Below are 27,864 nucleotides of genomic sequence, written 5' to 3'. Positions count from 1 at the left end.
CCTCCTTCCCCTGTCTGGGGTAAGGAGGGGGGTCTCACATGTGGTGTGAGGGTTGCCTTTTGGGCACTTGGTCTCAAAAAGGTTCACCATCACTGATCTAAGAAAAAGAAGAAGAAATGAGAGAGATTGACAGAGATAGACAGAGGTGAATATCAAGATGCATATCAGACATTGCTTTTTGTTCTTTTGTGTGAATGTGCCTAGCAGTGAGACCTCTTAGTCTTAAGTTAGGATATTTCAGTCCCTTTTTTTTTCTCATAACTACATACTTGTTTCCAAAATAATTAAGTCCAAATCACATGTAATGACTTCATATTTGTTTTTAAATCACATTTCTCTTATTACTAGTGATTTGGGAAAAAATCTTTAAATGATATGAGATTCTTCCTCTGAGAAATCTGTTCACATATTTTGGCTACTTATGTAGTAGAGAGTTGTGCAGTTTAAAAGTCTCCCAGGACTCTCTGCTACAACTTCTCTTGACACCTCCCCACTACCTTTGTGGGAGGTGTCGGAGAAAGTATAAAAGAAAGTTTGGTGCCTTTTCAGGCTCTGCTCTCTGCTCTCTTGAGCCTGGAAGCTGGCTGATGCTATCTACCCTGATCTCTCTCTCTCAGCAGCTTTTTCCCTTTTCTACCTCCTAATTTTTCCTAGACCTTTCCCTTTCTAATTAAAATAAAACCTAGCTATTCTAAACCCTAATTTGCTCTCTGATCTTTTATTTGAGCCCCAAAGGGCTCTAGTTAATTTCCCCCTGCCTGGGCTGAGACCTCTACCTTCTTTTCCCTTCCTCTACCTTCCTCTCTCCTTTCTCCCATCCATCCTACCTTCCTATCTGCCTTCCCTTCACCCCCTCACTGAGTAATTTGGTCATAAATACTTGTATTAATTTCCTATACAACTTAGATAGCAGATCATTATAGGAGATGTTTCATGCAAAGATTATTTTTCCCATTCTATAATTCTTCTTAACCTAATTTCACTGATGTTGATCCCATAAAAAATTTATCAGTTTCAAGTAAGAAACCCATTTTATCTTTAATGATCCTCTTTATCCTTTCTTTTGTTGAGATTTCTCCTTCTAAATATAGTTGTAAGAAATACTTCATTCCTTTTTGGCATTAAAAAAAGCCTATGGTTTTTTTCTATTTTAATAGAGAATCAGCTCAGAACTTATTTTCATTTGTGATGCTGGTATAAAATACTGATTGAAACCATATTTTTTTAGCCAGACAATTTTCTAGTTTTCCCAGTCCTCCTTGACAAGTATGAAATCCCAAGTTACATTGTTAAGTTTATAAAATCCAACCAACCCTCTAATTTTCAGATGAAGAAACTAGGATTAAGGAAGTACAAATATCATATGTAAAGTTTCCCAACGAGGAAGTAGCATTGCCAGGACATGAATACAGGTCCTTGAACTCTAAATCCAGTGGTCTTAAGAAAAATAAATATGCATCTTCTAATTCCCCAATTTTGAAACATATTATGAGGATATGTTTTTACCTGTTCATTTTCTACCAGAGATTTTACAGTACTAATCCTTTTTTTAAACTAAGATTTCTAACAAAAAGTAAGTTTCTCATTTTGGTCTAACAATCAGTTGGGTTTCAGCCAAACACCTGAATACAATTTCAGTGATACTGTTTTCCCCTCTTTTCTGTTCCCCTGTGATTTTAGAGCATTGCCAAAGGCAGCAGCATATCATGGGATAACAACAACACTAACAGTTCAGCGGGTGGTCATAAGCCACACAAAGATTGTAACACATTCTCAAAAAAAAGCAGAGAAAATGTATAATGAAAATAAGCAATATGGAGTCAAAACCACTATCTGTGGTTATCATAAATATTTGTGAAATGAGAACCTAAATCAAACAAGTTGGTTCCTCTTAAATTTTATTCCATGAAGTTTACTGTGTTAGGGTTTTTTAAGGGCTGGAAAGTTCTGCTTTTTTCCTTATACAATAATCAGGAATTCATCCAACTCTTTGGCCCTAATGTTAATTACACAAGTGGCCACCCATACGTATTTAAACAAAAAAAGAGCTTCAGTCAGTGGGAAGGGTAGGGTATCTTACATGCTCTCATCACTGAGTGATGTGTCTCACAACCCTTCTTGTGTCTATCCAAGCTGAACTTCCAGAGGTGAGATTTAATAATGAAAATACATTAATGAGTTTCTTCTGTCTTTACCAGAGAGGAGCCTACCTTTTAAAGCTAGAACACCTTGACACCTTGGCATACTCTCTCAAAATTGACCAATTTCTCAGGGGGAGGGAAAAAAAAAACTTCTGACCATTTTCAGATCCTTAGCTCAAGCAGTTCCAACAACATGAGTCTAAGACTGCATTTAAACTTCAAAAACTGAAATATGTGCTTTAAGCTATATTTTTGAGGGTGGGAGAAGAGACCTTAGTGAAATTACAAGTAAAAATCAAAAGCAGAACACCTGCCCTACTTCCCAGAAAGAGTTGTTGCAAAGATCAAAAGAAAAGAGCATAAAAAGAAAACTGGGCAAGCCACAGACACAGAAAATGACTAAAGAAGGAAAGCAAAAAAAGGGAGTTGTTAGGTGCAGATGAAAAACCAGTTTGGTTCAGTAGGAATATTTAAGCTGAAATGACCCTCACAGGAATTCTAGTCCAACTCCATCATTTTACAGATGAGGAAACTGAGACCCAGAAATATTAGTGATTTGGCCAAAACTAGGCTATCCTTATCATCACAATAGCCACTCTAAAAGGATCACAGTGATTTATATTAGCTAATCTTAATGGAGGCCTATCAACTATTTGGTAATATTTTTAGTCTTCTACAATTCACTATCTCATTACCCCACAACAGCTATTCCAAGTCTTCTCTTCTTTCTTCAAGTATTCTTACAACACACACTCTCCCAGCCCTCTTACCAAAGGCTTCAACTCATTTTAATGATAAAACAGAAGGCATTCCTCCTTAACTACCTCTTTCCCTCTATCACACTTTTAAGTCCATTTGAAATTATCCTCCCTCCCATCTCCTTTCCTTCAGTTTCTAATAAAGAGGTGGCCTTTCTCCTCACCAAAAATAAACTTCTACTTTTTGTCTTGATCTTATTCCCTCCTATCTTCTAAAACAATTTTCCCTTCTATCATCACTGTTCTCCCTCTCTACCTTTAATTTCTTTCTAAATATTGGTTCTTTTCCTATTGTCTATAAACACATTTGACCCCTCTCCCAGCCTTCAAAAGCCTTCATTTGACCCTAGCAGATACTGAAGAAAAGTTATAAAATCATCATCCAACATTACTTCTCTCATTCACTGCCAAACTTTTAGTAACAGTCATATATAAATTTTCCCCCATTTTCTCTCCCTCATTTCTTAATCCCTACTATTTTGAGTTTTGGCTCTTACTACTTACCCAGATCTGGTAACTCTAATGAGACCAATAAAATCCAGTTGATCAGAAAATCTAGTTATCAATAGCCTTTTATCTGCTCAACCCAGATGATGTCCAAGTATACATATAAGGTTTGAAAAGCTATAAGATAATGATGGAATTTCATAGATTGCATCTGACCATGTTATTTCCCTTGCCTTTGGAATCAAAATACAAACTCTTTTACTTGATCTTTATAGCCTCTCACAATCCAGGCTATTTCACATTCATCTCCTACACATGTGTTATACTCCAGCCAAACTGACCAACAGCTATTTCTTATACAAGATGTTATATCTCCTAGTTCTATTCATTTTTACAGACTATCCACTTAGAAAGAATTCCTTCCTCCCCTTAGCTTATCTGAAGTAAAGCTCATCTCAAGTTGGAACTCTTATAGGAAGCTTAGGTGTGTTGTCCCAGTTGCTTTCCCAGAATTTTCCCCTGGAAAAATTTATTTGCATCTACATTGTATATACAATTAAAGTTTAATAGATATGGATTGGACTGGCCCCTGGTGGGAAGAGTCATTGGAGGGCAGTCATTGGAAAATATACCATTATTCTCCATCTGGTTTCAGTTCAAATAGTCATGAAGAAACTTGTGGGAAGTCAGTTTCTAGCCATGTGTGACTGAGTGGTTGAATGTTAGTTGGGATAGACTGGCCTTTGGGAGACCAGTTCTGACATCACGCACAGGCATTTTCCTTCTGATCGCACTACAAGAAACAATTTGAAAGCCTTAAATTTGCCAACATCTGGTTATGATGATTCAGGGGCTTGTTTTGTGTGAAGATGAAGAATTTTCTAATTGAGTAGTGATTAGGAAGAGCTTGTTCCTCAGGAGATACTGAACTAGAATAGAGCTGGGCAGATGGTTCTGCTGTTGGGCTATTGCTTCACAGGTAGGCTTGGCCCATCTTTCGGCTATTGAGCTCTTCAAGGGGTATGACTTTTCTCCTGAATGAATCAACTGAAATCTCTAATCACCCTTTGTGATGGTCATTCCTAGTCTTCTACAATATAACTTCTAGCTTATCTGAATTACAGAGATCATATAGGCTTCTGAGGGATTGTGAAAGTTCTTTCTTCCCCCCAAAAGCAATAACACTTATCCTAGAAATACTAGAAGTAGCTCCTCTTTGACTTACTTAGAGCTTCACCAACCAGTAGTCAGGAAAGTTCTAGCCTTTTCCATTTGATAATTTTTAACCTGGTTCAGAGAAAATCTCATCAGGATCAGGGGGGCTTTACTTATGGTGACTTCAAAGTTATACTTCCAATATTCCTACTGAACCTTTTGCAGACTAATGGTTGGGGTCAAAGGGATGGAAAGAGTCTGTTTCTGTTGGTCTTTGATATGTAGTTGAGTTATTTAAGTCTCAGACTCTTTCAAAGTTGTGAAATGCTTTCCTTATCTCTGAAAGAGCTTCCTCTTAACATTTCAGTGCCTCTATTTCTGCACCTTTTCACCTCCATTTAAAGAGGCACAGGACTGCATCTATCTTGTATTTTTAATTTTCCTTTTATGTGTCATTTCCCAAATAGAAAGGGCAGGAATTCTTTCAATTTTGTCTTTGAATCTCCAACCCCAACAATAGTACTTGACATATAGCTGAAACCTGATAAATGTTTGCTGTATGAATACATTTTAGAGTTAATTGGAAGAAATTATATGGCATGTTTACAAAACTATTTGTGCCTTCTTTTGATTTGATCTTTCAAAGAAGTTTTACATTGTTATGATATCATACATTTAAAGGGTTCCATTGCCTAGAGTAATGATTGACCATTGGACAAAATCCATCAAATGCCTATATTTATAAATAGAATGCTATTGGATTTAAATATGTAAAAACTAATCTGTGGAAATGAAAAATACTGGCTATAATAATTAGTGGGATTTGCTCAAGGTTCCATTCTTTCCATGAGTTACTGATCCTAGGGAAGCTTGGCATAACAACAATGCTTTGTGACTGCAGCTAAGCTTGAGAAATGGCAACTGCCAGCTGTACCAGGACTGGGAACAGCCTCAGGACTTTTCTAGATAAAGATAATAAAACAAACCACCCTTGTATTTCTAAAGAAGCCCCTAAACTCTACTCCAGGAATTGATTGTTACACCTCTTCCCCTGAGGTATTTAGCTTTGAGGAATAAAAGCTGGAAAGGGCCAGAAGCTGGTGAGACCCTTTTTTAGGAAAAAGGGTTCTCTATGCATGTTGTTCCTCTGAGAATAAACAGTATTTGCCTCTCTCTCTCTCTCTCTCTCTCTCTTTCTCTCTCTCTCTCTCTCTCTCTCAAAGTTGACAAATCTTAGCTTGAGGGTTATTGAAAAATTGGAAGCCAGATCTGACCCAAGCTTTGCCAACCCAAAATAGATGCAGAGGTTCTTAATCTGGGTTTATAGGTTGTAGGGAGTCTATGAGGTTGGATAGAAATGAGAATACATCTTTATTTTCACTAATCCCAAACTGAAATTTAGCATTTCCTCCTGTTATGAATATAGATGAGGGAAACTCAAGACAAGAAAATTAAAAGGAGTTTATTGAAAAATGTCAAAGTAGCAACATGTTGACAATTTGATACCTGGAGATCAATGTTGTTTTCTGGATGGATCAGCTTTTTTATAATACAACTTTCATAATGAGATAAAGACAATTCTGATAGGTATACATAAGCAAAAGAGATTAGGCCCTTGTAGCTCAGTTTCTTCCCAAATATGTGACACTTGGCACAGGTAAGGTTACAAGATATTTTCCATGCGGGGGGGGGGGCATTTGCCTTGCCGATATGCCAGTCTGAGTACCACCTCCCCCCTCCCCATCTGAACATTGAATGACCAGCAGGGCTAGGAACACAATGGGTCATGAGTCAAGATAACATTCTTTCTTGAAAACAAAAACTCTTACCATCTATCTTAGAATCAATAATAAGTATAGGCCCCAAGACAGAAGACCAGTAATTATGGGGCTAGGCAGTTGGGGTTAAGTGATTTACCCAGGGTCATATAGCTAGGAGCTATCTGATCCAGATTTGAATCCAGGATCTCTAATCTCTGGACATTGCTCTCACTCCATTGAGTCACCTTCCTGCCACCTAGATAATTTTCATTGAAAACATAATGAATTTTGTTTGGTAGAGTTTTTACTTTTAGATTTTCTTAAATTTTTGATATGGAAAATACAAGGAATTCAATTGTTTGTCTTCAAATATGTGTTTCCTAAGTTCCTTTCCCTATACATTTCATAAAAGAAAATCTACCAAGTTTCAAAATGAATCATCATTTAGAACTAGATTTAAGGGAAAACAACCATGCATTTAAATGGTTGACTTCATTTGAATTGCTTCAAATGTTTGTTTCCACTTTCTTTACATTAGCTGTTCAAAGGTAAAAGAGAAACTCTAGGAAGGCACTCACAAATAAGTGACAGGAGAGAAGAGCATTACTTACCACAAATGAAAAGGTTCTCATCTGAATTGTCAGCACAATCATTTACAAAATCACATAGATTATCCTTTGAGATGCAGTACTTGTTAGCACACAGGAATTCCTGTGCAGTGCATTTTTTCTCTGAGATCATTAGAGGGGAACAATCTTGAAAGGTAATATCATCCACTGCTACATCTCCCATGTAACTGACTCCACGCTTAGCCCTGAAGACAATCTACAAAAAGTGGAAAGAATTATTAGAGAGTTGTCTTTCAAGAAGTTCAGGGACCAAATATTGGCAAAAGCTCAGATAGTTACCACCTAAGAGGTACTGACTCAATAAAGTCAGAAATCTTGGGGGCAAGATTATATCCAGATAAAGTGGTGTCTTTGAAAGCATGAGGGTAGATGGAGCAAATCAGTAGTAACAGAAATTAATGCATCATTACTAGTATTTCTACCAGTTTGGATAATCAAAGATAACTTAGTTTCTATCTCATAATTTTGTCACAGAAGTGAGAGATAAGTTGAGTCGACATGGTTAGTTAAATTAATCAGTCAATAAACATATATTAAATGCCTCTTATAACAGTAGACAGAGTGCTAAGCACCGGACATATTCAGAGTTGCCTGATAGAAAAGAATTCATAAGATAAGAGCTTTAGAGCTGGATGAGATCTTCAAAGCAAAATAGTTCTCCCTCCTCCACTTCACAGATGAGAAAATTGAAGTTTAGACAGAGGATGTGTATTTTAAAGTCTTTCCAAAGCAAGTGAAATCGCTCTTGATTCCAAATTCATTAACTCTGCTGTCTAACTACTTTCTTTCTTTACCTTTGTTCCTCATTTCCCTCCAAATATCCTAGTTCAGATGAGCAAAAGGAACTAAACTATACTGTTTTTATTTTTATATTTTTGATTTTTACCAAATCTATTAAATGTAATTTTCTTCTAAGTTTCTTTCCATCCATGTGTGCCAAATAGCATTTTAATGTTCAATTTTATTTGAAAGAAATGTACCTATTGTAGAAACCAAAAGTCTATATAAAAGAATAATGAAGAATTTTAACAAGAAAGAACAATACTCCATTTTTAAAGATCACATTTCAAGTTTTGATGAAAATAAGTAAACAGATATGATTTGACAATTATCAAAACACAGTTTCTATAATGCAAAAATCCTCTCATTTTTTACATCACAGCTTTCAAAACGAGGCTACAAAGTGGATTTCTCTGACACTCTATTACAGATGACTGGGCATAAATATGCTTTCAACACAGGAAATTCTCTCTTGTTTTTAGCAAATTTAGAACAAATGTCTGTGAGCTCTAAGGAATAATGGATAGGAAAAGTTTTTGATCCTCACTTATTATTTCCCACATAAACTTTTTTTTTCTTTTCTTCAAAAATATAACATTACAACTTTAGCCCCATTGTTGTCAGGCTTTCCAAATTCATTTTTAACCTTACATTTCATGATGTATTAAAGTGATAGAAGCACCATTTTTTCACATTGTATGATCACAACTGAGGCATTTGCGTTTCAAGTACACAAAGAAATTTTCTACCATTAGATTTCTCAATACAGTAATGACACAAATTGAACAGATTTTCAATAATTTCAAATTTCAAAAATTTTAAGAGAAATTTAGTATTATTTTCCTTTAGATTAGCTATTGAGTAACAACAGAAAACAACAAGAACAAGAAAAATTGGAGAAAATATAAGAGCATACAGAGTCATAATCAATGCATTATGTGAAAAATTAAGTGAAAAATTAAAGCAAGTTGTAAAGGCTGTACATCTAAGACAATATCTGGAAGAAAAAAATCTGTCAATTACATATAGTTTTTACTCAATAAATAATGGTGAAATGAATCTAGCATTTGAAAGAAAAAGGACATCTCTTGACAATGATTTTTCAATGTTAGCTTTATCATACATGATTCACTTTAATATTAAAAATCCATTCATAAGCCATGAGAATATACAAAATATCCAATAGAAGAAAATATCCAAGAAATAGATTTGTTTTTGTTTCTAGCACAGTAAATGGCATATAGTATTCACTTAATAAATATCTGCTTGGGTAAATTGTGCATCATGATTATTTGGTATCAGGAAGTAGCATGTATATATATATATACACACACACACACACACACACACACACATATATATATGTTTGCATGCAGAGAGAGAAAGAGAAAAAAGAGGGAAGAAGGGAGAGAAAAAGTAGTGGGAGAGGGAGGAGAAGGGAAGGAATAAGAGAGAGAGAGACAGAGACACAGAGAGAGAATCCATATGTAGATAATCAAGGAGATGAAGGGAGAGGAAAAAATTTATAGGCATGAATTTAATTGAGAAAAATATGCTGTGAAGTAAATCTATAATGATAAGCATTTCTTTAATAATAAGCTTTATAATGAAATTATTGGATTACAAACCTGTATATTGGAATGAATACCTAAAAATACTTCTACTCTTTTCCACTGGGCACCCTGCTGGCCAGTCTGGGACCAAAGTTTGGATGTTACATTACCATTCTTGATGAGTACCTAGGAAAAAATAATTTTATGTCAATAATGCACTGTAGCATTTAGAATTAATATTATTTCAATCTCTTTTAAAAATCTCACCATCAGAGCTTCTTTTAAGTAACTGAGCCTATGTTCTCTGTTAACTATTCAATATTACAGTACTTTTTGATGAGTAGTAATAATTAATATTAATAATATAATGCTTTAATGTTACATAATTCCTTTACAAATATTATTTTATTTTATCTTCACAACAATCCTGAGAGATAGGTGCTATCATTTTCATTTTACAGGTAAAAATAAACAGAAACAATGACTTGACCAATATAACAGTAAAGAAATGTCTAAGGATGAGTTTTAAACCTGCACCCTTGTTGCCTCAATAAAAGTATTTAATAAATACTGTCTGATAAGAGTAAACATAAATGAATACAGAAGTGTGCATTATTTGACGATAGCCTATATAAATGATTCATTCATGAAGCATCCTTTAAGCATGAGGTCTCTTTGCAATGACATTCTTTGAAGACTTCTGAATAGAATCCCACTTTTCAGAACTGAAATGACCAAAGAAGTTAGAAATTAACAAGTTCCAGTGCCTTTGTTTTAAAAGTGAGGAAATTGAGGATCAAAGAGATTAGATGACTTTTCAATCTCAGTAACAATTCAATTATTAAATGAATGCAAAGTGCTAGATCCTGGGTTTAGCTTTTTTTTCCCTTGTTTTTTTTTCCCAAAAGGAGAATTCAGATAAATCTCAGCAGGTACAAGAATAACATTAGTGTATTGGCTTAAAGCGATAATAGAAATTTCTCTTTATGATGGTAAGAAAGGAGCCTTCAAGGGAACTACTGACAATCATGGGAAAGAGTAAGAAAAGTTAATGGCTGAAAATAATTGACTTAAGGGATTTGTAATTTATTTCTTTAGAACATTTCATTTTTGACACCCACAAAATCATTTTTAAAAATGGTTTATGGAACTTTTTATTCTTCTGTGAATAAAGGTAACTTTTATAGTTGCCACTATTATCTTTATTTTTTAGATTAGTTTTAAAGATATTTTTCACAAAGCCAAATTTTCTGATCCTCATACAAAATATAATCTCTTATAGCTTAACTGTCATAAAACTCTTGGTCCATAAAATTCAAATTAATTCGATATATTTTAAAGTCAGCAAAAGTACAATTTCTAACCAAGAAATAAAAGCTTTCTTAAAGAGTCATTTTTAGGAATTGAAAAGTAATGCATATGTCTGTCTCCCTCTGATTTCCACATTTTAAACAAAGCACCCAAGAGGAAAATATCAGAAATCAACAATAATTTAATATCTCATTATCCATTCACAAAAATGGTTCTATTGTTGCTTAAAGAATGAGCATTTTCATTGTTTTGCTATATTCATTTCCAAATTTCCAATGTTGCTTCACAACATTTTCTATTAATGTGACATTTTTCTCTGAGGAAACAACAGAATATGGAAAATATTACTAATTAATCTCATAACAACAATTGTTCATGCAATAAGTAATTCAAATACTTACAATTCTACAAAAATTAGATCTGAAAATGAAAAGTACAAAGTGACCTGCCCATGTCCAATTCAATGCCACCTTAAAAAAGGGAAATAATAAAGTCCATATCTATACCCATAAGTTCAAATTGCCATTATTTTTGTTTATTTAAAACTCTTATATTTTACTTGCATGGTTTTCCTAAAATAAGGAAGGTCTCATAATTAAAATTTTAATGTCAACATAACTGAATATCAGAATGTTTAATTAAAAATATTCTAGGATTTGGGATCAGAGGACCTAGTTTTCCCTCCTGTCACTTCCATTTACTACTTTGTTTGACTTTGTTTGACTTTGGGCAAGTCATTTGACCTCTCTTGCCCTTAATTTCATCATATATAAAAGAAAATTAGTTGTAGATCTTGTAAGGCCCCTTCTAGACCTAAATCTACAATCCTAGAGAAAAAAAAGAAAATGATGTCCATGTTGTTATCTGTCATTCCTTTGTCCATATTTCAAATGAAGCCAGAGATTAGAGGAGAGGAAGGAGGAAGAAAAGGGTGGGGAAGAGGAAGAGGAAGAAGGGAAACTGGAGAAGGAGGAGGAGGAAGAATTTTTTATCGTTTTGCCACTTGTTATTGTTGAAAGAAAGAACAGAAGATTTCTTTAAAAGAACAAGATTACTTATTTCTCAAACTGAGGAAAATGAGCATTTCCTTTCCTAGAAAAGCATAGCAGTTTAGCTGAAGATATCAATTAGGTCTAAATGATGAATACTGCCATTGCTATTTAAGAATAAATATAGATAAACAGAGAAGCAAAATATCAAAGAAGCAGCCCAGTAGGTAAATGGACTTGATCATCAGATATGTCAAGCCTAGAAAATATTAGTCCAATATTTCATAGATAAACTTAGCTTAGTGGGTGAAACATCTATTCAAAGTGGAAGCTATGCCTACCGAGGAACTTTTAGGAAATGCCTTTCAAAGTAATTCCTGTAGAAACATTTGCCTCTCTCATGGTAGTTACAATTTCCAGCAACAAAAGTAACTCTTTAATAGCAAGTTAATTTGACATCACTTAACATAGTTAAAAAATTAACTTATTAATTATTATAAATTATGATTATGTTATTAATTATATGTGCATATAATATTAATTTTAATTATCAATTATTAATTAATATATATGTTTTAAAAGGGCTATAAGTTTTAAAAGTTTCCAATCACTTGTGCAGTACTCTTCTCCTTTGAGGCTTATGATGTTTCCTATTGTTCATGACTGCTGAGTTTACAACAAAAAAGAAAATTGAATTTTATGGGGAAACAGTGTCATCCCTTAGGTAAGTCAGGCTTTTGAATTATGAAAACACAAATGAATATTAGCTTTTATTTCTACATTAGCTCAGATTAATTTATTTGATTAATCAACCTATTAGCATTCATTTTTACATCACAATGATTTTTATCCTGAGGAAAGAATCTCTCTCTCTCTCTCTCTATTTCTGTCTTTCTAATTCCATATCCAGTATGTTCTAGCAAAGTTTAGTATATAGATATAAATTTGTATTTGAATTCAGATGAAGGTATAAGAGACAAAGAAAGGAGAAGATTAAGCAAAGTGTTGTAGGATTGGTCCCCTATTCCTTACTGAGATTCCATGCTGGGAACTAAAAAGGAAACGACAGTGGAACCTTTAATGAAATATTTAGGTTGACAACAAGCTTACAGAATTTATACTTATAATTATTCCCTAGGGTTAAACTGAAATATATTTGTCATTATTCCCAGCTTTCCATACCTTATTGACATACAGAATATGAGACAGGTCTGAATCGTCTTTAAAATACTAAGGTTTCTTAGTCAGTCTTTCTCCCTGAATAACTATCTTTTTAAGAAAAAAATAAAAACTGGGAGATTTTTTTTCTGGAAGATTGCCTTCCCAGACAAAAGGGAAGAATGGCCTTAATTGGGGTGGAAGATTTTTTACCAAGATGAAACATTACGTTTAACTTATGGAAACAGAATGATATGTTGAACCCCCAATAAAATGATCATTTTCCCCAGGGCCTAGAAGAAAATCAGGATGAGCCTAAAGAACATCATATAGTAGTCCTTAAAATGATTCATAATCTGTTTCTTTTTTTTATAAGAATTTGTTGGTCTGCTAAGTGATGACAATTGGTAGTAGTCCTGTGATAGAATTAACAACTACCAGCATCCTTCTGGAGTCATGCAGGCTAAGTTAGTTCATTTCCTAAAAGGTGATGAAACTGTCCCCACAATGGGTTGGGCAGCTAGCACTTTGGGCACAAGGTCACAGTTAGTAGCTTCCTGGTAATCTCAGGCTGTTTTCCATCTTTGTGACCATCTAAAACCATAAAAGCCTTACCTTTGCCAATGAAGCCTGGACCTTTCATACTTGGAATATGAACAAGGGTCTCAAGTGTCTTCTGTGTCATTGTCTTCCTGATTAAATGTTTTGAATATAATGAATTTGAATTTGAATATAAGGTATAATGTAGTTTGCAAGTGTCAGACCCTTGCTCAGTATCCTGAAAATACTTTGACTAAGTCTACCTTTAGTTAAGTGTTAAATGACTTTTGGTTGTGGTTGTTTAGTCATTTCAGTCATGTCTGATTCTTTATGACCCCATTTGGGGCTTTCTTAGCAAAGAAACCACAGTGGTTTGCCATTTCCTTCTCCACCTCATTTTACTGATGAAACTGAGGCAAACCAAGTTAAGTGACTTGTCTATGGTTACACAGCTAGTAAGGATCTGAGGTAGGATTTAGTCAAGTCTTCCTGACTATTTTTGGCACTCTAGCCACTGCATTATCTCCATAGTTGAATGACCTAAGAGAGTCTAATTTCATTTTAATTTTGTATCTAAACTACCAGGAGCCGGGTTTAAAAAAGTCATATCCAAACATATTGACTCTAGTTACATAGGAAACAGCTGAATTATTAAATCCTTTAGTTTGTGCTAAGAATTCTATGGTACTTTTGAAATAGCATTAGATTTCTAGTCACAGAACCTCAATTCAAATCCTGACTTTGCCACTTGCCAAATATGTGACCTTGGACAAGTAACTTAATGTCTTTAAAAATTGGTTCTCTCCTCTTTAAAGTGAGAAGATTCTGACAAGCCTAGAACACTCTTAAGTGTACCTGAACCACATTAAATATAATTGAGAAATACTGAATAAATTAAATGAAATATTATGTAACATAATGTGGATAAATAAGTTTAAAAATAGATGTAGAGACTGCAAGGCTCCTTACATTGGTCCCTGTTCAAATTTAAGTTTAACCCCACTGCACTAGATGATATCATCCCTCCAACTACAAGTCTATGATCTTTAGTTGAGAGAAGTAGAAAACCCTATAAAAATTGGAATCATATATTCTAACTTCCTCATTTTATAGGAAGAGGAGGAGGAAACTAAGAAAATTTAACATCCTGCTCAGCCCTCTGTTATCCTCACCATCAGTCTTTGATGATTGTACTCTTGTGCCACAGAACTGCTCAAGACCACCATGCTTGGTGGATTCGCTACATATTGTAAATCACTTAAAATATCTGCCTCAGTTTCCTCCAATAAAGCAATGGGACATTCAGTTTCCGTTATCCAAAAGGCAGTTGATAATGCAGGAATTTAGCAAGGTCAGGATTAGAAGTCATGTCTTTCTTTCCTGATCCAGGAGTAATTTTATTTCAGCACCTTAACATCTAAGGGAAGGTGGAATTAATAAATATTGGCACTACCAGCACAAATAATGTATAGGAAATGTTGGCAGGTTTTGTATATTTTAAAGTGATTCTGGGGGAAGGACTGCTATATGTCTAAATAAGTCCTAGAAAGACAACTGGAGAGGAGAATATCGTTATATAGTCCAAAAGAATTAAAACCACGTGGCTTTGCATAGGTTCATTTGGTCACAATGAACTTGGAATACTGATTTTGAAACTGCATGATATATTCTGAGAGTCCGATTGTCTTGCATGGAAGTATAACCTCTAGGAGGTGATAGAGGTCATAATTTGTGTAGAGAAATTTACCTCGTCATGTCTCACTCTTGCTAATACTTTTCTCAATCACACCATATTGGAACCAGTGAAGTGTTGATAATTGTTCATTTTCATTTATTAGCCAGCTAGATTTTAAAAACACTAAATTACAAGGTATGAATTTTCATAGAGCAATTTTGGAAATTTCAGTTACTGAAGCAGTACCTGGAGAGAGCCAACGGTGGCTCCATTCATGTGATTCCAAAACACGAGGCTGCATTTTGGCCCTGTGAGTGAAATAACCGGAGTGATGATGTCAGCAGTGTGGCCAAACTTTCCATTTGAACTGTCTGCATACAGGTAATAACCATCTGTGCTGTTTCTGTTGAGAGGAAGGATTTGTTTTGTTAAGAAAAAGAAACCATAACACTAACAGTAATGTACTAATGGGCTACTTTAATATTTTCAAAGGAATTTCTATGCATTGCAAATCATTATCTCCATTTTTTAGATAAAAAAAACTGAGGCCTAGAAAGGTGAAGTGATTTGTTCATGACTGTACACTTACAAGCTTTGTGTCTCTGTAAATGACTTAAATATCTGCCTCAGTTTCCTCCAATAAAATAAGCTGGAAAAGAATATGGCAAACAAACCATTGCAATATTTCTGTCAAGAAAACCCCAAATGAGGTTACTTAACCATATTTGCCTTAGTTTCCTTATCTGTAAAATAAGCTGGAAAAGGAAATGGTGCACCACTCCAGGATTGTTGACAAGAAAACCCCAAATGAGGTCAAAAGTGTTGGACAAGACTGAACAACAATACATACCTAATACATGTCTCACACAGTGTCTGAAACCAGATTCCAACTAACTCCAGGTGTAATATGAAATGGGACCAAACCACTTCTGAAGTAGAGAATAGATGCATTTTGGTTTTTTATCATATCTTTTCCTCCAAAACATCAGAGAATTTTGCAATTTTGCCATAGTCCAAATTCAAGGAATCTGTTGTTAAGATGACAGATTTGACCATCTTAATAGGTCAAACCAGGGGTTGGCAACGTATGGCTCTTGAGCCATATCTGGCTCTTTTGAGGGCCAGATATGGCTCTTTCTGCAGGAGCCGTAAAGTCCATTTTTTTCAGGCGCTGTTACAGGAGGGCGCACTGTGAGCACTGTACGGCTCTCACAAAATTACATTTTAAAAAATGTGGCATTTATGGCTCTCACGGCCAAAAAGGTTGCTGACCCCTGGGTCAAACAAACAATCAATCAATAGGCATTAAGTGTCTACCAAGTACTGAGATTGGTATTAAAGATACTAAGAGGGAAGAAAAACAGCCCTCATGTTATTACAGTCTTAACTATAATAGAGAAACACAATACACACATACATAGAAATGTACAAAAACTCACACAGAACAGATACAAGATGAGGAAGGCAAAAGCTGTTGGGGGTGGGTGGTAAGGAAAACTTCCTGAAGGATATGGTGCTAAAACTTTTTAAAAGAATCAGGGATTCCAAGAGAGAGAGAGAGATGATGTGGGAGTATATTCTTGGCTTGGAGATCAAACAGGGCAAATATATGGTGATGGGGGCTGATGGAGAGCCAGGAACATGGCCAGTTTGGTAGGATTGTAGCAGAATGCCAGCCATATCATTGGTGCTATATAAATGCTTATTTAATGCTTCCCTTCCTCTTCCCCCAACCAATTCCATCCTCTCCCCAAACCCACGTAGAGAATATGTAAGAAGGCTGAAAAGCTAAGTTTTGCTAGGCTGTAAGCATTTTAAATAATAGAATTAATGTGGGAACCACCATTCCCCTTATTTATCAAGGTCACAGTCGGAAGGAGGATGACATTTCCAGAAGTACGCTCTAAAAAATCACTCTGACAGCCATGTGGGAAATGGTATAGAATGGAGAGATACGTGAAGCAGGGAGAAGAACCAAAAGTCTATTTCAATAGTACAAGTATGATATGATAAGGGCCTGGATGAGACTAAGTACGTGAGTGAAGAATGGCCACCACAGAGAAATGTAGAGGTAGACAGGACTAGATTTGAAAACTGACTGACTATAGAGTGAGGGAAAATGATGAGTCAGATATGATGTCAAGACTGCACATTGGGGAAACACAAAGGATTTCTCAAATTGAAATAGGAAGTTTAGGAAGAAAGGAAGGTTTGGGGACAAGATCATGAATTCTGCTTTGGTCCTATTGAGTGGGAGCTGTCTATGGGACATTTAGTTGTACAAAAGGCAATTGGTGATGCAGGAACATAGCAAAGGAAGGAGACTAGGGCGTATGTACACAGATCTCAGATTCATTTGCACAGTGATAGTAACTGAGCCAATGGAGCTCAAGAGGTCATTGAGAGTGAAATACACAGGTAAAAGAGGAGGACCAGCAGAGAAGATAGGGGTACATTTATATTTGGAGAAAGAAATGTGGATAGTTAGGAAAGGAGACTGAGGAGAGTTTAGAAAGGCAGGAGGAGAACCAGGAGGGATCTATGTATAAAGTCTTAGTCTATTATGCCTATTAAATGCCATGCAATAGGGTAGGCACTGAAGACATAAGTACAAAGAATGAAACAATTCTTATTCACATGAAGTTCACATTTTTAATGGAAGAAACAAATGTATATGTGGGTATTTTACTTTCTATTCATTTCAGCCATTTCTGACTCTAACCTCATTTAGAATTTTCTTGGAAAGAAGAGTGGTTTGCAATTTCCTTCTCCAGCTCACTTTATAGCTGAGGAAACTAAGGCAAACAAGGTTAAGTGACTTGCCCAGGATCACTCAGCTAGCATATGAGGCCAGATCAGTATGATTAATCTTCCTGACTCCAGGTTTGGCACATTATCCACTGTGCTACCCAGCTGCTTCTAAACACTTTGTCACCTATTTGAGCGCTCTCTCTCTCTCTCTCTCTCTCTCTCTCTCTCTCTCTCTCTCTCTCTCTCTCTGTCTCCCCCTTTCTCCCCTCCCTTTCTCTCTGTCAACATAAAAATAGATGTAAATAAATAAATACATTTTTATGGTTATATATACAAATATATATCTACACACATTCACATTCCTAGATATATATGTGGGTATGTTTGTGTGTGTGTGATTCTAACACCTGATAAATCTGTTACTTCTTTGTCAGGAGGTGGATAGTATATTTCATCATTATTCCTTTGAAATCATGAAAGTCATTGTACTGATCATAGCTCTTACTGTATTAGAAGTTGATTGTCCTTTTACTGTTGTTATGGTATAAATTTTCCTGGATGCACATTTTTATTTATGTATCACTTTATAAAGTCTCAAAAATGGTTTCTAATGTTAATATTATATATAAATTGTTCTTTTTCTTATTTATTTATGTATTTGTTGATAAGTCTTTGTTTCTGAAATAATCTATTTCCCTTATTTTTATGGAACCACAGAGCTCTATCACATTCAAATACCATAATTTATTGAGCTATTTATCATCTTAAGAGCATTTCTTTAGGTTCTAGTTGTTGTTTTCCGCCATGAATGATTTTTTGATCTTCCTTTGATCTTTTTGGATATAGACAAAGCAGTGATATAGCCTGGTCAAAGATCATGCAATGTTCGTTAAATTTCAGCAGCACAACTACATATTGCTTTCCAGAATGGTCATAGCCATTCACAAGTCCACCAATAGTGCAAAAAATTTAACCATTTTCCCCCTGCCTCTCCATCATTCAAAGTTTTCTTTTTCTGTCCTCTCTGTCAACATGATGGCAAAGAAATGGAATCTCAGAAGCAATTTAATAGCCATATTTGTACTTAGTGATTGGGAGTATTTTTTATCATATGGCTACAGATAAGCAAAAAGTCAATAATATCAAGGGAAATAATGAATAAAGGGAAACAGAAAGGATCTTGTAATACCAGATTTCACCTCTACTATAAAGTAATTATCAAAAGAATTTGGTATTTGTTTAAAAATTGCAAGACTTATCAATTGAACAGATTAGACATACCACATACAAAAATAAATTATCCAGCAGCCTTGTATTCAATAACACAAAAACTTCATCTTCTAGGATAAAGACTCATTATTACATTTTTTAAATGCTGAGAAAATTGACAGCAGTCTGGAAGAAATTAGATTTTTACCTACATCTCATCTCTTATGGTAAGATAAACTCCAAATGAAACAATGGCCTATATTTTAGAAAAATCATATTATAAACATATGTTAGAAAGATGGGAATGATTAAGTATCAAATATATCAATAGAAGAAAACTAATGACCAAATAAGACATGGAGAACATCATGGAGGATAAAAATGATCATCTTAACTATATGAATTTTTAAAAGATTTTTGTTTCCACAAATTCATTAAAGCTTATATTAAAGGGGAAATACATCTTTAGAGCAAGTATTTTTTCTAATAAAAGTCTCCAAGATATATGAGGAATTGATTCTAATTTATAAAACTAAAATGCATTTCCCAATTAATGAATGGTCTAAGGATATTAATAGCCTATTTTCAAGCACAGACAGGTTTTTCTTTTTGCTTGCTTGTTTGTTTCCCAAGAACCTTGACTGAGAAAGTGAAGAGAGATATGTTATAATAACTATAGGAAGGGTCAGACCAATTGAAAAAGTTTTTTTAATGATGGAAGAAGATTTGTTCATACACTGAAGGGAAGGAGCCAGTAGATAGATAAAAAATGAAAATTAAAGAGAAAAGAGGGTGAGTATAAATCTTCTGAAGGAAATGGAAGGTTATTCTGGGATATGTGTAAAGGGAATAGTCTTGGTAATGCAAAATATCTTTTTTTAGAGCCTACATAGGGGAAAATAGTGGGATATGATATCAAGTATTTGTGACAAGAATAAAGAGAGTGAAAAGAAGCATCATAATTAATGCCCTTGATTTTCCCAGCAAAATGACAGTCAAGCTCATAAGGATGGAGGATAGAGAGAGGCATTATTTTTGGAAGCATGAAAAAAGAAGGTTTGAACAAGCCACCGAAGTGAATATGATAGAGAATCAATTAGTGAAGGGTCAGTTGAGATTAGATTACATAAACATGTCTTGTACCTGCTCAGCAGGGTTATGGCTTCCTCCAGCTCCTTTCAGCAGAACACGAATAGGAAAAGACACCAGGTGTTATATAGGATAGAGGTTCGTTTATATTTTATAGATGGTATAGAAATCTGCATCACGTGAACTGTCAAGAAGCCTGACCTGACTGGACCTCCTATAGTCCACTGGTCATTCAATCACAGAGCACTCCAATGCTATTTAATACATCAGACAGGATTTTTCCTTTTCTTTTTTCCTTTTTTGTAAAATGAAGCATAGATGCAATGAATGATAGCTTCATGAAAGCAGAACTATATATCTTCCCTAAAGCCTAATAAAAGTTATTTAGTAGTCATTTAATACTTGCTTATTGAATGAAAGAAGAGAATTAAAACAGGTAGTACATGACACAGGAAAAGAAGTAGGCACACTTCTGAAAAGTGTCTTGAAGGTCAACCTTGGCTTTGTCAACTGATTTAACACTAGAAGCTGGTATCATTTTGTCAATGAAAATGAAATTTAAAAAAAAAACAGGTATTATGGGTCATGGGAATGGCAAGATGGTGGAAAAGACATTTTCTCTGATCCCTATATCCTTTAAAAACTCTACAAAACAAAAATTATACACCAAAGATAAAAATCAATTTCATTGGTTTCCATTGTCTATGACACCAAGAATCCTAAAGCAGGTGAAAAAAACAACAACAGGAACTGATGATGCTCACTGATCCTGAGTTCACTCAGCATCATGTTGGGAACATTGACAGACCAAAGGACATGACATAATCTTTTAGACCCCCATTCCCATCCCTCTTTCCAATGTCACGGAGACCTGATCTCCAGGTTGCAGAATTTTGATCATGACTCATTTGCTGGCTTAACCATAGCCCTTTAAGACTATTATGGGAAGTTTTGATTTACATTTATTCCTTCTGCCTCTTTTAGCTAATATTAATTTCACCTGACCAAAAAACATCCCTTAGCATATAAAAATCTATTTGTAACCTTAAACATTCCATATATAAGAAGCCAGAGCAAGAATTTTAACTGTTCCTGACTCCTTGGCAACCTGCAAATTGACCTCTTCGATCAGTCAATTTGTTAACTCTCTAAATGCAGTTTAATTTGTAATTTGACTTAATTTACCTATGGAGTTTATCTGACAAAGTTTGTTTTTTAGGGGATTCATGAGATTATTACTCTGTTTAACTATGTTTGTTCAATTTTTATAACACCGAAGGAAGTATAGGATTATAGCTCTATCTTCTCTTTTACTTTTATAGCCTAGGAGAAATGTTCAAGTTTGCCATATGTAAATGGATTATTTCTCTGTCACTAGGATTTAATTTTTCCTCTAAGAAACCTTGTCAGAATCCTGACGGTTTTCAGGTTTTCTCTGAGGCATGAATTTATGCTTGAGCATAATAATAAAATCTAAGTTTTTACCTCTATAATTTCTGCAATGTGGTAAATATATATTTGGCATGATATTAACTTAGAGAGGGAATATTTGACCCATAATATGAGCAAAAGCCTACAAGGGGTAGCAACTGCTACACCATAATGTTGTAAAGGGCTCAGGGAAAACAAGCTCTGAAGTGCTGGTGTTGAACCAAAGAACTAAAGTACAGGAATTGGACAGGTCACCAAGACATGATATTGTGCAGGGGATTGGGGGCACTATGAGGCACTCTACAAAGCCTGAGGGAAAGAATGTAGCACCCAGATAGGACAAGTTCAGGAAAAAACAAAAGATTATTCGAGCAGAGATCAAGCCTAGCAAACTGTGAGCTTCTCACCCTGGAAGGAGACTTACACATTTTTGAGATCCAACCTTGAAGGAAACTACAATCATAGGGAAGAGAGGCCAGAAAAAATAATAAGGAAAATAAGGGGAGGGCAAAGAAATTGAAAGTACCAAAGATTTTGGGAAGAAAAATCTTGAAGATCTAGATACATAGATAAATCAACAAGAAAAATAGTAATAAGAGAAGGAAATCCAACTTCTAAATCTAGTAAATAAGTTTAGTCATCAATAAATAAAGACTGTAAAATAAAGGGGAAAGATACAGCACAATGAGAAAGAAGATCCTATGGAATTTGAGGAGATCATGGAACCACAACATACTGTTCTTGAGTGATATTAAGGGAAATGAGAACAGAATTTGTTTCCCATGAAGCAAAGATAATGAGCAGAATAGAAAAACTAGAATCTGCAAAGGCAACCTTCACCAAAGAAACAAATAATAGAATAATAAATTGGGAATGCAAATATACAGAAGTAGAAGACAATCCAGAAAGTGAGAAGGAAAAAGCAATAATAATAAAAGGAAATATACTCTCTATATAAGCAAAGTCTCTGGGAAACTCTGATTGTATTAATAATATAGAAAAAAGAAAAAGTTACATGATTATAAGGATTATGCATCAGAAAATGAATTTCAAGAATAAACAGTAAGAGAAGAAAATAATAAAGTTACTGAGAAATATTTTTTTAGAAATGTGTAAAAAAGAAATAAAAAACCTAATAAAGAAACAAGCTAAAGGAGAGGAAAAGGAGAGGAAAATACTTGACAGATAGGGGGGCAAAGAGAGAAGAAATATAAAGCCACATAAAAGCAAGGAAAATGGTTAATAAATGAAAAGAGAGGATCAGAAGTGAGGGAAACAGAGCCAGTGGGAGAAAAGCCACTTTTAAGAAAAAAGGATTAAAATAAAGTACCTGAAGTAACATAATACTTAGTTTTCAGAAGATGATGGAAAAAATATAACTTGGGGGAAAACAATTTTAATGACAGATGATAGAAAATATAAGCCTAACTCCTATAACTTTGAAAGTGAATAGACTAAATAATCCAATAAAATAGGAAAAGTAACAAATTATATCAGAAAATAACTCTACAAGCTCTTGCTGTTAAGAAACCATTTAACAGAAATGTACACAAAATAAAACTAAGAGGATGGAAAAAACTACCATACATCAAATAAATCCCAAATAAAGGAAAACCAGCCATTAGACTATCAAATAAAAAATAGCACTAAAATACTAAAAAGGAATAAACAAGTAAACTTTACTATGCTGAAGGGAACTACAGTTAATAAACCAATATCATTATTAAAGTATATGTTCAAAATTAATGAGGTAAATATTATCTGAGCAGCAATAAGACAGATTATAATACAGTAGTGCCAGAAAACATCAGTATCCTTCTGCCAGTTTTGGATAAGTCTAATGGAAAGATTTTTTTTTTAACCCTTAACTTCGTGTATTGGCTCCTAGGTGGAAGAGTGGCAAGGGTGGGCAATGGGGGTCAAGTGACTTGCCCAGGGAAGTGTCTGAGGCTGGATTTGAATCTAGGACCTCCCGTCTCTAGGCCTGACTCTCAATCTGCTGAGCTACCCAGCTGCCCCCAAATGGAAAGATTTTTAAAAAGGGAAAGGATGGAACTGAATGAATCTCTGGAGAAACTACAATTAAAAGACTTTTGGTATCCTCTTAATGGGACAACAAAAGAATGATCCTATTTCATTATATCACATAGATCTTTAAAAATGGCTATGTACTAAGGCACAAAGATATTGCAAATGAATGAGGAAGGCAGAAATAATTAATAATCCTTTACAAATCATAATGTAATAAGAACAGAAAAGATAAAGATATAAATAGATAACTAACAATGTAAGTAATGAGTGAGTCGGAAAATGAATCATGAAAGCATTTAATAACAATGCAAAAGAAATGAAAGTGAAACAACATGAAAAAAATTTGGAGATTCAGTTAGAGTCCTCAGAGGGGGAAATCATATCCTTACCATCATACATTAACAAAATAGGAAAAGACGATTAATGAAATGCATATGCATTTAAAAATAAGAAAATACATAAATAAAATTAATATAAGCACAAAAGAATAGATATTAAAAATTGGAAGGAAAAAAGTTAGAAATAATAAAATCATTAAACTTATTATAAAATTAAAACAAGTTCTTTGAAAAGGCAACAGTTTTGTAAACCCTCAGTCCATCTTACATAATTAAGAAGAGAGCATTAAATCAAATTAAAAGATCAGATGAACAAGGTATAATCATAGCAAAATCATGAGGAAAAAATAGAATAATCAGAACTTCTTGTGTACAGTTATATGTTAACAAACTGACAAAATAAATAGAGGAATTGCTTAAAAACGTAAAGAACCCTATCAGAAGAATAGAAAACTTAAATCAATCTCAGAAAAAGACAATCTTTCTCTAAAAGAACCCTTAAAGGGGAAAAGAAAATCTCATCCTGATAGATACACAGGAGAATTTTTTTATAAACTTCACAAATAAGTCTCAAAAACTGAGAAAAATAACTTTACATGAGATATGGGGCCTAATATCTAAAAAAGGGAAGGATAAAACATGGAAAGAAAGCTATTGGCCAATATTATTAATAAATATTGACACAAAAACATTAATAAAATAATTCTTTAAAATGAAGTAGAATGTGGGTAGCTCAGTGGATTGAGAGCCAGGCCTAGAGAGGGGAGGTCCTAGGTTCAAATTTGACCTCAGATACTTCCCAGCTGTGTGACCCTGGGCAAGTCACTTGACCCCCATTGCCTACCCTTACCACTCTTCTGGTTCTACATATAAATATTCATCATAAAGAAAGTTTTCTCAGAAAAGCATATGATGCAAAAAACAAACTAAAGAACAACCATCAGAGAGCTGAAGGAAGGTATTATTGATATTTGAAATGTACTAGAAAAATTGGATAGAGAACTTGAAGAACACACATTTTCCATGCTGACCTAATATGTTTATCATAGTCTATTAATTTGAAAAGTTGAAAAGACTTTATTTAAATGTTTTTAAATGTTTATTTAAATGTTCTTAATATTTACCTAAATCAGTTCTTTCAGAACGTGAAGAAATACAACACTATAAGATATGAGGCCCAATGTTGGAAAAACGAAATATCTGTCTGCACTTCCTTCATTGTAACATCTGAGAGAACATTGATCAAAATTCCATATGCTTCAGATATTGACCCTACAACTTGCCATTGCTTTGTATTATATATTTAATCCTTTGGATTTTAGAGACCATTTAATCTTGAAAAATCCCTGACTGAAATGAATATCTCTAGGAGTGACTACTCTCCATCCACTAAATCATTCGTTATCAGTTGATAGAGTAAGAATTAGAAGTCAGCCAACTAAGAGCAAGGTCCCATGAAAAGGCAAAGTGCACTGACACTTAGGTGGTAAGGAGTCCATGAAAGAATTCCTGGAAGGATTAGAGAACATTTAGGTGCAATGGCTAGAGCTCTGGGCCTGGCATCAAGAAGACTGGGGCTCAAATACTGCCTCAGAAACTTTCCTAGATGTGTGATCCTGAATGAGTCACTTCACCCCCACAGGCCTCAATTTCCCCATCTATGAAATACTGAATATAATATTACCTATATGATAGGGCTGCTGTGAGAAACAAGGGAGATGACATGTGAAATGGTTCGAAAATTTGAAAGTACTATATAAACACTAGTTATTGCTGTTGTTATTTTTATTATTAAAGGATATAAATGGATGAAGTAAGATGCCACTAAAAACAAAGACAGTCTTGCTGCAAACAAATAGGGAATCGGTGATCGTTCAAGATTAATCTACCCTATTTATTCTCTCAACATTGCACAGAATAAAATAAAAAATAAAATATTTTTCTCCAAACCAATACAATTCTAGTAGGTAGAATCACTATATCAAACAACATAAATTGTTGAATAAATTCCCAACAAATACTGATCCTTTAAATGTTAAAAAAAATTCTTTTAGGAGAGAGGGAAGGAAGCCATGCAAGGCCAGAGGATAAATTTTAAAGCTGACAGAAAGCAAGTTGATTTGCATTTTAAACTCAAGCAATGTATGCTAGACCAGAGCAGCAATATGATATGGGGCTGCTGGTCAGAGAGGCATTAATTGGTGTATATGATGGATGTGTGATTCCTAATGGAAAAATGAAAAATTATATAAACACTCACCAGGGTGTGGGATGGGTTTATTCAAGCATGTAGTTCAGGGAGAAATCAACAGTAGTAATGATCACAGATAACATTTCTGTCACCCATAAAATAAGAGCAGCTCTCTATCAGCCTTTTCTTACATAGGGAGGCAAGCATGCTATTTTAGAGTAATGTATTTTTTTCAAATAGAATAGTAACACATTACATTTCTTTAGGACTATAAGACTTGTAAACTGATTTTCTCACAAAATAAACAAACTCTCAGGTAGGTAGAATGATGATTATAGTCCCCATTCTCCAGATAAAAAACCCTGAAGCTTAGGGAATTTAAGCAACTTGCCCAAGGTCATATTGACAAGTCATTTCAGAAGTCTTTCCCAACTTTAAATCTAGTATTCTTTTCATTGTTCCACAAGATATCTCTGTCAAAGAATACTTGAGAAAACACATAATATCAGTAGTGTTTTAATTACCAGACTTTACCTTAAAACATAAACATGATATGAAATAACAACTATCATTTATATAGTGCTTTGAGATTTGTAAAAAAGCTTTACCAATGTTATCTCACTCAGTTCTGGAAGCATCCTTTGATACAGGTGCTATTATTATCTTGATTTTAAAGATGAAGAAAATGAGACTCCCAAAAGTTAAGTGAATTTTCCTTGTTCACCCAATAAATATCTGGAGTAGGATTTGAACTCCATCTTCTGAATTCTGGGGCTCTATTCACTCCGTCATCTGGCTGCCTGTAGCCAATTGTAGCATGCACCTAAAATGATTTGGTCAGAATTTATTTGCTTCAATCCTGATTAATCAGATCAATGGGGCTTTTAAATGGAAAAAGGGAAGGGAGAAAGATAACCCTGTCTTCTAAACTAGTTACCAAAGAAAGTGGATAGAATATAGTTAGGAAAAAAAAGTAATTGTGATACCTAAAAGTACAAATAAAACAACATGCTAGAATGGTGAGCAAGAGAACACATAACCATCTATAAATGTATCCTATATAGATAGCCACCAAGATGAACTAGTGCTTCAAAACTAAAGCCAAATGAAACTTTCTCAGAATTGCTAAGATTTAACGGAATATTATCTGTGATTTGAATTTGGCTATTAAAAATATGACTCTACACTAAAAGACTGCCTGCCCTTTGATCCAGCCATGCCACTGCTGGGTTTATAGCCCAAAGAGATCATAAGGAAAAAGACTTGTACAAAAATATTTATAGCCATGCTCTTTGTGGTGGCAAAAAAATGGAAAATGAGAATTGTGGGATCTGTTGATGATAAAATACTATTGTGCTCAAAGGATTAATGAACTGGAGGGATTCCATGTGAACTGGAATGACCTCCAGGAATTGATGCAGAGTGAAAGGAGCAGAACCAGAAGAACCTTATACACAGAGACAGATACAATGTGGCACAATTGAATGTAATGGACTTCTCTACTATCAGCAATGCAATGATCCAGGTTATTTCTGAGGGACTTATGAGAAAGAACACTATCCACATCCAGAGAAAGAACTGTGGGAGCAGAAATAGAAGAAAAACAACTGCTGGATCACATGGTTCAATGGGGATATGATTGGGGTTGTAGACTCTGAACGACCACCCTAGTACAAATATCAATAATATGGAAATAGGTCTTGATCAATGACACATGTAAAACCCAGTGGAATTGTGTGTTGACTACAGGAGGAGTATGGGGAAAGGAGAAGAAAAGAATATGAATCTTGTAACCATGGAAAAATATTCTAAATTAATTAAATAATTTTTGCCAAAAATTAAAAAAGCAAAAGCAAAATATGCCTCTTATTTAAATAATGGGAGAAGAACAAGTGATTGGTACATTTGTGAATGTGAATGTATATGTG

The 27,864-nt window shown here is 34.4% G+C and overlaps 1 protein-coding gene across 1 annotated transcript in view; it reads right to left on the bottom strand.

Annotated features, from left to right (window-relative positions):
- MALRD1 (MAM and LDL receptor class A domain containing 1) overlaps positions 1-27,864 on the bottom strand; it is an 892,965-nt gene that overhangs the window by 551,832 nt on the left and 313,269 nt on the right. The window contains 3 exon segments of the mRNA XM_044678926.1: positions 6,873-7,086; positions 9,299-9,409; positions 15,143-15,299. Coding sequence (XP_044534861.1) covers positions 6,873-7,086; positions 9,299-9,409; positions 15,143-15,299 — 482 coding nt within the window.

Source organism: Gracilinanus agilis, chromosome 5 (genome assembly GCF_016433145.1).
Source record: "Gracilinanus agilis isolate LMUSP501 chromosome 5, AgileGrace, whole genome shotgun sequence".
NCBI classification, from domain to species: Eukaryota; Metazoa; Chordata; class Mammalia; order Didelphimorphia; family Didelphidae; genus Gracilinanus; species Gracilinanus agilis.
This window is presented reverse-complemented; position numbering and strand designations above follow the sequence as displayed.